The sequence below is a fragment of the Lichenostomus cassidix genome, chromosome 1Aa (assembly GCF_008360975.1).
Source record: "Lichenostomus cassidix isolate B80296 chromosome 1Aa, HeHo_3.0, whole genome shotgun sequence".
NCBI lineage: Eukaryota > Metazoa > Chordata > Aves > Passeriformes > Meliphagidae > Lichenostomus > Lichenostomus cassidix.
Genome location: NC_139480.1, coordinates 41,532,424 through 41,544,543, shown reverse-complemented (window position 1 = coordinate 41,544,543; position 12,120 = coordinate 41,532,424). Strand labels below are relative to the sequence as shown.

At 37.7% G+C, this 12,120-nt stretch overlaps 1 protein-coding gene across 8 annotated transcripts in view; it reads left to right on the top strand.

Annotated features, from left to right (window-relative positions):
- Positions 1-11,100, top strand: part of ATP2B1 (ATPase plasma membrane Ca2+ transporting 1) — a 59,949-nt gene extending 48,849 nt beyond the window's left edge. For 4 of the 8 annotated variants that reach the window (XM_085046334.1, XM_085046315.1, XM_085046325.1 and 1 more), the window contains exons 16-22: positions 135-326; positions 528-741; positions 869-1,080; positions 2,928-3,035; positions 4,886-5,068; positions 5,297-5,455; positions 9,652-11,100. In XM_085046334.1, the coding sequence (XP_084902460.1) occupies positions 135-326; positions 528-741; positions 869-1,080; positions 2,928-3,035; positions 4,886-5,068; positions 5,297-5,455; positions 9,652-9,963 (1,380 nt within the window). In that variant the 3' untranslated portion in view covers positions 9,964-11,100. Of the gene's footprint in view, positions 1-134; positions 327-527; positions 742-868; positions 1,081-2,927; positions 3,036-4,885; positions 5,069-5,296; positions 5,523-9,651 lie in introns of all 8 variants that reach the window. The other 4 variants (XM_085046354.1, XM_085046382.1, XM_085046373.1 and 1 more) reach the window with 4 other exon arrangements.
- The last annotated feature ends 1,020 nt before the right edge of the window (positions 11,101-12,120 follow it).

The window sequence follows — 12,120 nt, the reverse complement described above, 5'->3', positions numbered from 1 at the left end:
GCCTTTAGATGCTCACATTGAAGGAGTCCTTCAGATGTGGTGCTTCCAAGTGAATGCTGACCAAGGAGATAATAGGTTTTGGCATAAAAAGTCAGTGCATCCTGTAATATTTCACGTTTTTCTTTTTCTACCAGGGTATTGCTGGAACAGACGTAGCTAAAGAAGCTTCTGATATTATCCTTACAGACGACAACTTCACAAGTATTGTTAAAGCAGTTATGTGGGGACGGAACGTCTATGACAGCATCTCCAAGTTTCTTCAATTCCAGCTTACTGTCAATGTAGTAGCAGTAATTGTCGCTTTTACGGGAGCATGCATAACACAAGTACGTAGCAGTGGGGGATTGTTTCAGCTAATGCAGGTTGAAAAAATCATGACTGTTTAACTCTTGAGTTCAAACTTTTGGTTAAATAGTAGTCCAAAGAACATAATGCTCTTCAGAACATGCCAATATTATAGAATAAATGCCTTTAATAGCTGTAATTTGTGCACTTCTATTGGAGGGTTTATGTATCTATCTTTATAGGATTCTCCACTTAAAGCCGTGCAGATGCTGTGGGTAAATCTCATAATGGACACATTAGCTTCTCTTGCCCTGGCAACAGAACCACCCACTGAAGCTCTTCTGTTGCGAAAGCCTTATGGTAGAAACAAACCTTTGATTTCTCGTACAATGATGAAGAACATTTTGGGTCACGCATTCTACCAGCTTGTAGTGGTCTTCACGCTCCTGTTTGCTGGTAAGAATACTGAGGCTTTACAAAGTTATTCTGAATGTTGTAGAGAGATTTTAAAACTAATATTTTTTGTTGTAGTATGTGTGTAAAGACACTAATTAAGCTGTCCATAAATGCCTTTTATACACAGGTGAGAAAATTTTTGATATCGATAGTGGAAGAAATGCACCTCTGCATGCTCCTCCTTCAGAGCATTATACTATAGTATTTAATACATTTGTGATGATGCAGCTTTTTAATGAAATTAATGCCCGAAAAATTCATGGTGAAAGAAATGTTTTTGAAGGAATCTTTAACAACGCTATCTTCTGTTCTATTGTGCTGGGGACATTTGTTGTGCAGGTAAGCAGATTCTTGGAGGGTGGAGGGAAAATGCATTTAGTACACTGATGTACTTGCTTACCTTGGAAATACCAATCAACCACTGCTAGAGAGCTAATTTCTGCAATGTGAAAAACCTTCAGTGTCAAGCACACAATAAGTCAGTTGTAAGTGCAGCTTGATGTTGTTTTCAGGTAAGCCCTCTTTGAAAATGGTAAAACTGGAATGTAGTATTTGTAGCTGTAGATACCTTCTGAATTTTCTAGTCCTTCAATTTGATGTTAGTGTTCTAGTCTCTTGGCAAAACATGAAGGAGCTGTATGTGCCATCTCTTCATTCATCCCTTGCCCCTAAATCTTCCTTGTTAATATCTGCCTGTGCATTTCAACCAGAGTCTATTTAAACCATTATAGAAAAGATACAACTTTTATTTCCTTAATGAAATAAGGACATGAATAAACTTTAGAAATTTAAGTATCAGTTTTTAACTTACTGGCAAAGAAATTAGTGATACCTACTGGTATATATTATAGAGGTGCTGTTTTAAGTGAAACAAACCTTATATCCAAGGACCTTCTTTTGGGGCACTTAAGCTAGTTAGTTAACTCTGCTAACAAAGGAAATTAAAGTATCTTCAATTGATTGGGTTCACATGCTGGTGTTGAGAAACAGCAAGTTAAAATTGAATCTACGAAAATAGTTTACAAGAAATATTTTCACTTTTTAAATAGTCTTCACTTTAATTAATCAGAAGAAATAATAAACAACTCAGTATAATACTTAATTTCAGAATCCATTTTCATTTTGGATCAGGTTATTTTGGAAATTACAACCTACACATTAAGCTTATTTTTAGACTTGGTATTCCATGAACTTGATGGAATTCATATCCGTTCAAGCATTGGAAATATAGGCACCACTGCTTCACGTTAAATCAGGGCACATACTCTCTCAGGTTTAGATTTTTATAGATGATGCTTCTTAAGAAAGCTACTCTTACTTTCAGGGTTGCAGATGCAGCAGATTGACTGTTGTGCAGCAAAGCCTGGTTGCTGTTTTGTCCCCTTTATAAATTTGGCACGGTGAATGTCTTCCCAACTCCAGATTTGTCATCCCAGTGTTTTATTCTGAGTTAAAACCAGAAGATACTCTTTTGCCTTTTCAGCTGTCAGGTGTCCTACTTAATGTTCAATACTGTCTCCTTTTCATGCCTGCCCTGCTACTTCGAATTGTTGATTCTCCAGGGCAGACTTTCATGCATATAATTCCTATGCAGAGAGATACTTTGCTCATTAGGGCCTGGACAGCTTGTTGTAATAGCTAAGTCAGTAGAGCTCATTTAATTTATCTTTTGAGATCTCTGCCCCCTTCCCCCAAGATTTACTACATGTGATGATTTAAAGTCTGATATTTAACATGGATGTGATACATAATAATATACTGTAGAATTACTTCTGGGATATTTAATGTCTTATGGATCTATTAATTCTATTAATACAAGTTTATGAATCAACTTAGTTCCAAGATGGGTGTTCATAGGAAGAGTATTCACTATACATTTGTAGCATCCAAACATGCTGTAATAGTGAAATGAAGGGGAAAAACCATGCAAAATTGAGGACACAACAGGTTTTTATGAGTGTTACATTTACAGAATAAATGGGTAGTTCTTGAAACACTGGAAAGCATAAGAATATGGCTTAGGTTTGGAAACTTGCTCAAACTGCTGACAGTGGAAGAGCATGGGAAGATGGGAAATCGATGGGAAATCGTATGTTCTCTTGTAGAGCTGTCCATTGTTATCTTAACACATCAGGGAATTTTCTAGTAATGGGTTACTGATACATGTTTAATTATGTTCTTCACAGATAATTATTGTGCAGTTTGGTGGGAAGCCTTTCAGTTGCTCAGAACTCTCAATTGAACAGTGGCTGTGGTCCATTTTCCTGGGCATGGGCACATTACTTTGGGGCCAGGTAAAGTAGCATCTTTCAAAATGCCAAATATCTACTTGCAATAGTATACTTCAAATGGAAAATGCAAATACACTAGCATTTAGATCTTTCTCTTTCAAGCCATACTATAGGAATATAAAGAGACCAACAGTAAATATTAATTAAAATTGACTCATTCAATAACTAGAAAGTCCTTAGCTGAATATTCCTTCCTCAGAGTTGGTCAATTTTTTACATTTCATAACTAGATGATGTGGCTGGTTTTCTTAGGAATTTTTAACTAGAAGCAGCTGTAGTTACCTTTTAAATATGAAATTATATCTTCAGCCAGACTTGAGTACCAGAAATTTTTGTAAGAATACAAGCTGCAATAACATTAACATTATTTTAACAACAGTTAATGTTAAAATATATTTAACTCAGTGCTTAATGGTTTTCTTGAAAAATCAGGATTGTTAAACTTGCTAGTACTTGCTTGATTTAAAAACCTCCTGGAGTAGCAAGAAATGCAGAAAAACTCAAACCAACTTTCTTTTAATCTTAATTTGCACAATTATGACATAGTTAAAAGTCCTCCCACCTATTAAGGCATTGCATTTGGATTTTTTTTTCCCTTCCCCCTCCCCCCAGCATGTCATTACTATTGCATGCACAACAGTGCTTGTAAGCAGCAAGCTTATTTACGTGAAACTTTAGAGCTACAGAGTTTTCTATTATTTAATGACATAGTTGTCTAAACTTTTCATACCACATGAAGAGTTTTCCATTACAGTTTCTTTCCTTCCACTAAGTAAAAGACACTTCATGTTTCACCATAAAATTGGTAGAATGAATTTTAGTTGTAAATACATACATAGACGCATATTCTAAAAGTGATGAAGCTTTTTAGCAAGGTTCTCTGGAAAATTAATTATTTAAAAAAAATCAAATAGAGCCACTCTGAGGTTTAAAAGTAGCCTAGAAGAGAATTGAGATGGCTTGAAGTACCTTTGACCCAAAGAGCCTTGCAAGGGCAAAGCTTCCCTGCTGCAGTTCATGCTGCTCTAGCATCTCATTAAAGTCAAAGAGCTTTAATTTTCTGAGAATAATAGAAACTGAAGTGTGAGCTGGGAGCATTCATAGTAGCTGTTTCAACATAAAGGGCTGTTTATTTTGCTTTTAGAACAGTCCTTTTTCCCCTGCAGCTGCAGAAATGGTCTTGTAGGTTTATGATGATCAAGGAAAGCAGTCTTGGAATTGATCTGGATATGCTAGATTGGAGATATCAAAAAATTACTCCCCTTAACCACATGCAGCTTTTGTTTAATTTAAGATACATAAACTACTAAGCACCATGTAGCAAAGTAACAGCTTGAGGTACATAAAATTTTGGAAAGATCACTCACCTTACAAATGGATTGATATCTTCCAGGTCACAAATGAATGAATGTCTCTTCTGTATTTCTGAATTAACTGTGGTTACTGTAGGTGATGGAGGTCCCACTTGGTGACGCATCATGCTTATCAAACAGATGAAACTCTAAAAGCTCTAGATACAAGTACAATCTACAGGACTAATGGCTTTTGTAGCTTCAGTACTGCTTCTTCCTGGCATTGTCAAGTAATGTGGAATTCCTTGTCCCTGGCAAGGTTGTTTTGTAGTCCAACTTTAATTTCACACCTCAATTGAGGTAGTAAGTATGTTCACAGCTTTGCAGCTATTCAACTGGAGTGATTGTTTTACATTGATACACTCATCTTGTTTATGTAATTAGTTTTTTCAACTTTGCTAATTGTATACAGGTTATCATGTTAAGTCTCAAGACTGGTATTACTTCTTTTTGTTGTTAAAAAAAGAATAATCCTGACTTATGTATTTCATTCACTGTTAGTTGATTTCAACAATTCCAACCAGCCGTCTGAAATTCCTTAAAGAAGCTGGTCATGGAACACAAAAGGAAGAGATTCCTGAAGAGGAACTAGCAGAAGATGTAGAGGAGATTGATCATGCTGAGAGAGAATTGCGTCGTGGTCAGATCTTGTGGTTTAGGGGCCTAAACAGGATACAAACTCAGGTATGGTGTTGAAAAAGGTAGGATGCAGTGGGTCTTAGGAGGGAAATCTCTCCATCTTTGACTAAGGTGGCAGCTCTAAGTGGTGTGACTGAGACTGTCAAGGGGATATGGATGGATGTGTAATCCCTCAGGGTCTTCTGTTTTCTTCAGCTTTAAATGCAACTCTTGCCTGTGTATCTGCTCTATTTTTTAAAAGTGCCTTTTTTCTTTACTTTTTGTGTGTTATAGATGGGATGGTCCTTTCTCTTGTTCTCTCTCTCTCTTGCTGAGCAAGCTGTCACAATCTCTGATTCCTTGCAGATGGATGTAGTGAATGCTTTCCAGAGTGGAAGTACCATTCAGGGGGCTCTAAGGCGGCAACCCTCCATCGCCAGCCAGCACCATGATGTAACAAATATTTCTACCCCTACACATGTAGTGTTTTCCTCTACTACTGCTTCTACTACTGTGGGGTGTGAGTGTGTGTTCCTAAAGTGCATGAAATTAACATTTCCTAATTCACGTACCTAACGTTTCTCATTTTCTCCTTAGTACTTAAAATCACCGTTCAGGCTTTTATAGAGCTCTCCCACAAAGTGGAGTCCTCAAGACTCTTTTTTTCTTAGAGGGCTGAGAACAGGTGGAACAGTTTCAACAAAAGACTTTAATGCGAAAGCTGTGAGCCTGCACATCCTGTGCCTTCATCCATTCGTGTACAGAGGGATTTTTAAGATAAAAAGGGAAAACTGTTGTAAATTTTCGAGTATATGCCTCTTAGGGTGACTTACACTGAATAAGTGAATTAACTGGATAATCATGGACCCAGGTCAACAAAAATAGGTCTCTTGCACTGCAGCACAAACAATACTTAATTAAGCAAGCTGATTTGAAAGCAAATAGTATGTTGAAAATATCAATGTAGTTAGAATATGGAGCACTAAATGAATTTTCTTTGTAGCCTGTGAGGAACTTTATGAATCTCTGCTTTCGTTGGACCTTATTTACTGAATAACAGCTTTTTCAACATCAGGATTCAGGTGGCGAAACAAAGCTTCTAAAATGCATACAAGTCAGAAGAAATATGAACTAGCTAATGTAAAAAGGAAAGAAGTTTAAAGCATTAAATGGTGAAACTTTCATTCAAATCTGAAGGGTTCTTTTTCCTCTCTAGGTTCTTCTGGGAGCAGTTCATAAGCCATCAGTGAAAGAGAAGTTTGTCTCACCTCAATTCTGCCCTCTCTCTCTATATTGTGCTCTAAGTGGCCTTTCAGTTTCAGCCTTCCTCTCTGTAGAGGCTAGAGATTCATTTACTCTTGGATGTAGTCCTAAACTCTGGAGCCAGAAGATGCATAGCAGTTGTAGTTGAATACTGATAGTCTATATCTTTGTTAAGAGTTTTCCATCTTAATGCGTGTTTAACTTTCTTCTCTAACTTCCTAGAGCTGGGTTAAGTAATTGGTTTTTTAAAATAACTCTGAGAGGGCTTCTTCTCCCCCTTCCCCTCCCTGCTTAAACTTTCAGATTACCAGATGGATGAAGACCCTTAATTTCAGGAGCTGTCTTAAGTGAAATGGTCTCTTCAGATATTTTTAAAATTTATTTTCTATTTTTGGGCTCGACCAGAATTTGCGTGTGAGCTTGCACAAGTATTTAACTCTGTATTTGTTCTCCATTGGTGAGACAGGTATTTCCCTACCTTGCAGTAGTGCTGAGAAGCTCAGCTCACAAATTTGCATGCCTCAAGAACACAACGTGAAAAGTAGATTCAGTGCTTACGGATGCACAGGATTGCATCTCCTAGTTAAAATGCTAATTAGTAACCTGTATCCCTAACTACACTCCAGAACATTAATTAGACATTCAGAATTCTCTAGAGAGCAATGTCATTCCATGCTGCTATTTGAGCAGAATCTACTGGGCACTGCAGCATCTCATTGCATCAAATGACCACTGCAGATACAGAGCTACCATAGCAAAGAACTAGTTTCTTATCGTCACTAATATAGCCTTCTCCTTCACCCTCCGGAAAAACAACTTTTGAAAACTAACATATATATTAATAGGAAGCAGATGTGCTATTGTCTCTCTTTTGGAGCTGTTTATTGGAAAATAGTTCCTATGAAGTAAGGTTGTAACTCTTAAGCAGCCATCTAGTTAGGAGGATTTGGAGTGCCAACTGCATTCCTTGCTATTCTGGTACTAATATGAGGAAGGCCTGATGACAGTATGAATTACACTTAACAAGTTGTCTTGTTTGCACCCTACTTACATGATTTATTTATAGTTATCCCTCTGGTTTAATTAACTTGAGTGGTTGAAAATAAAGCCTTCAAAACACTAGATTTTCCCTTTTTAAGTGCTGAAAGTTTGATTTTTGCCATTGTGGCTGAGCTCTGAGGGTCCTGGGCTTGCTGGAGTGTCTAGTCCACTTGTGTAGTATAGATTCTGCATGGGAACCAAGCCTTTATTGTGGGTATGCTTATATTCCATTATAATTACAGCTGTCCTCTTAAGCCAGAATTGCTTTTCATTGCTGCTGATGTTCTAACTTCTCATCTGTAAGCAATGAAAAAACAGTCCCATGAGACATTCATATTTCATTTTGCCACATAATTGGCCCAGTGGGTTGCAACATGCCAAATAAAGGCATTGCAAACTTTGTCTGGCATTGTCACTGCTCATTTTCCTGGTAAGTGCCAAGACAGTTTAGGCAGCTGGCTGGACTTGTTTAAACCTCATATAATGCGCCAACGCCTTGACAGCGTGCTCCATTCTTTTCATGCGATGAACTGTAAAGCACTGGCTGCTGTTGTAATCTTTTCTCCAGTGCATTCACTCTTTCCTGCCCTCCCCTTACTGGTAGTTATGTCCTCCCCCTGAGTGCGTGCCTCATCCTTGTGTCCCCTTCTCCCCTGTGCCCTCTTCCCTTGCCTCCATGGTTAATAGGGCTCAGCATGGACCTGTAGTGCAAAAATGGGGACATGATAGCTTTGGAGTAAAATTCTTTGTGCAAGTGGTCTGAGGGAGCAGAGGTGAGGAAACAACACTTTTTCTAGAGGTCAAAGAACACAGTCAGGACACTAGACTTTATCATGTGCAGTGGTTCTCTTTAACCAATTTGATTTAACACATTGCTTTTGGGGAGCCTTTTCTGTTTACAGTGAACTTCCTTGGTGTATCTTAGCTGTTTTGAAGTCTCTGCTCTTGATATGCTTGACCTTCCAGCTTCATTCCTTCACCTGGAAGTCACACTTTTTTTTTTTTTTTTTTTTTTAAAATATTGAGGAACTCTGGAAGCACTAGTCATGATGTATTTCTCAGCTTGAAACAAGTCATCTTGGACGTGCTAAAAAAAGCTTTAAATTTGACTTGCTGTTTGTAACAGTACATTCTTGTTTACTACAGAGTTGCTCTGCTGCTTACTGTTTAACACTATTTGACACTGCCGGAGACTTGCTCAGGGTAGGGATGTTGAGAATTGAATCAACAGTAGGGGGAAACTTTATCTTGGCAAAAGTGTTGGACAAATGGGTCACTGACTTCTGCCTTGTCTTACTTGTTTTATCAGTTCAAGAATGAATCCTGAATTTCTCTAGTTGGTCAGGGAAACATGGGGCATGGGAGAAGGGGTGCGTGGGCAGCTGGTTTCATCATTCAAATAATAGTTTGGGAAGCTTTAATTCAAGTCAACCTGGACATGCGCTATTTGCAAAACAAAGCTGTACTTTATCTAATTTAACTATGAAAGGTTTATTTATGGATTCTGTTAGCTTAGCTTTCTGATTTGAAAAATATTAGTTGAACAACAAAAAGACGTGAAACAGTCCTCAGCCTGGGAATTTCATCCATGAATTCAATGTAAATTGAAGACTCGAGCAAAGGCTGATCATCCTGCTTTTCTCAAACTTGGCGCTACTTAAGTAATCTCTTCAAAGTTACAACCTGTCCTGGCTACTAAACTGTGCACTACAGTACTCAATTTCCTAGTTCTGGTTTTAAGTTTTCAAAGCACTGTTCACCAAGGAGCTTTCTCTAGCGTGGTAAATGGCTATATACTCGAATATTTACAGCTGTTACAGCGGTATCCTTTTTTGCATGACTTCGTAAATGTTTGTTCATTGTGACATTGGCTTACACTTGCTTGGCTTTTTCATAGTCAGTTGACATCCTAATTCCTAGCATGAGAATTAGTGACCCTATTACCCCGTAACTTATTTTCAGCCTCTCCCTTCCTTCCCTCCCTCCAATCTCACCCAAATATTCAATAAAACACTCATTGAGGTTTATTTAATTTGTGAATAAGTAAATATTTGCTGACCTCACTTCTGAAAAATGCTTAGCCCATTCAACAATTCTAGTGCCATACCTGAGTTTTTAGGGCCCTTCAGCTTTTTGCAGTACTTTCACCATTTTTTATTCCTACTGTGTAGACTGGCAGTGCTCTACTGAAACGCTCTTCATTTTTTACAGTTTATTGCAAGTTCCACTGCATCATACAAATTTGATTCACTCATGTCTAGCTGTTTGTGGATTCAAACTCATAAGAACCATGCCATTACCAGTAAATCTGCAGCATTTTAACAATGTTTTTCCTTCGTTTACAGATCCGAGTGGTGAATGCATTTCGTAGCTCCTTGTACGAGGGGCTAGAGAAACCTGAGACACGAAGTTCAATTCACAATTTTATGACGCATCCTGAGTTTAGAATAGAAGACTCCGAGCCTCATATTCCCCTTATTGATGATACTGATGCTGAAGATGATGCTCCAACAAAACGCAACTCTAGTCCCCCTCCCTCTCCCAATAGAAATAACAATGCGGTTGACAGTGGAATTCACCTTACAACAGACAAGAACAAGTCTGCTACCTCTTCATCCCCAGGGAGCCCACTACATAGTTTGGAAACATCACTCTGATTGTAAGCTGAATGTTAACACACTAGCTGCATTGTAAAGAAATTGAAACTGGGTCTCTTCACACATTATGATGGACAAGATGATATTCTTGTCTTGGACTTCAACAGAAGACACACTTGTACGAATGTAGATTTATTTTTTTAAAAAAAGCTTTCTGCCAGACTGGAGGGTGCTTTTCTGGGGGTGGGAGTAATAATGAACTCTGACAGATGAACAGTAACTCAGCATAAGTGACCTGTGGATCATCTGTTGTACTAAGAATGGTCCTGAACAGTGTGTTAGCAGAGCTTTAGTTTATCATGATCCTTTTCTGAGGGGAAAGCTGGGAAGGGCAAGGAGGCCCTGGATCATTGAATTGATACTTTAATTTCTGCTGTTGGCTGTTAATAATTTGGATTATTTATGTTTATAAATGATACAGATCTGTTTACAAGGTTTGTAGATACTTTTTTGTTCCTGTTCATAGATGGGAAGCTTCCTTATAAATGATGCAGAGAAGACAAAAAACAAAACAAAAAAACCAAAAAAACTAGTCCTTCAAATACTGCTGTATTTTCAGGAAAAGGGTGTTTCTATTGAAACTGTACTAAATTTTGCCTGCAATTTACCTTGTTAAATATTGTAGATAAATTGCTACTACTAATAGCCAAATAGATAACACTAATGCTTTGTAAAAAACATGAGCAGTGGTGTTCTAATGAAGTTATGGCCTCTGTCCTGATTAGTTTCTTAAATACATTTACTACTTAATGGTTTTGAAACAACTGTTTAATTTTTAAAAATTTTGAGAAACTTAATGAATAACTTTTGTTCAGAACTTAGTAGGATTGTTTAATGCAGGACATCAATACGTGATGGAACTTGCTTGAAATATTTCTGTTATCTCGGGCAAAATGGATTAAATCAAAATACATCAGAATCTTAGTCCTTTGTTTTTGTCTAATCATGTTAGTTTAGTGCTGTCTTGGTGAACTGTGAGTGGAACTGTGATTTTTTTCTAATCTATAGAATCCTTCATGCAGCATGAGGGCTGTTGGCATTTTGAAAGGTTGTTAGTGGGTAGCATACATGTTCTCCTTTTTGTTTTTGAAACTTGTTTGTAAACATGAATAAATCTGCCCTTTTGTTAAAATAAAATTGCAGCAATGGTTTCTTACAGATTTTTTTTTCTCAGCTCCTTCACTGGAAATACAGAAGAGTACTCTTTTGTGTTACTGATTGACTTTAAACTGGAATTTCAAGATGGTAACAGCCCAACTCCAAATAGCTCTATAGGTAGATGGAATCATGGTGGCTGCCTCCAGAATGAATGTAAGTTAAGGTATTCAAAAGTCTTCACTGAGCCAAAAGGATACTCCTGGGAAATTAATAGGTCTGCCTGAAATTCCAAGATTTACTGTGAGTACTGTGTAATAAATGTATCCCTGACTGATTAAGTGAGGGGGACTGAGAACTGACATAAAGCACAGGTGAAATGCACCAGAACTGACCAACTACAGATTGACTGAAGAAGTTATGGTCTGCCTCAGCTGTATTGTTCAAACAGCGAAGGATGACGGAACAGTACTTGATCTGGTACTTCCTCATGTTTTATAGGGCCATTAATACTTAGAAGAGCAACAGAAGACATGAGTTGTAATCTTTTCTTTTTCCAGCTCTGTATTTAAAATAGCAAGTGAGTTTTTTTGTCGAATAATTCAGAATTATGGACATTTTTAGAAGTGGTCCCTTCAAAGGACTGCAAGAATTAAGTTGGTAATGAGGAAGGAGATAATACTAGGAGCAAACAGCAGAAATAAGCAGGCTGGGAAGCTCAAGCACATCTTGCCCTTGTGGTGGGGTACATGCATGCTCGGGTTTGTCCTTTAGTGGCTATTGTTCAACCTGTAGCACTGTATCCCACTGTCAACCACTCCTGAATTCCATCTTTTCTATTGTACTTCAGTAAATACATTGAATTCTAGGCAAGGGGTCGAGGGTGGGGGGTTGCACTTGACACTTTGTATAGTAATTTCTCCCACATGTTTCTAGCACTTTTCTTACATCATAGTTCTTATCTAGAGTGCTTGGTAGGGGGATCAGTTTTTATGTAAGCTATTTTCTCTTTACTACAAAAGTCATAAGCATTGGCTTAAAATAAGGAGGGTTTTCTTTCCC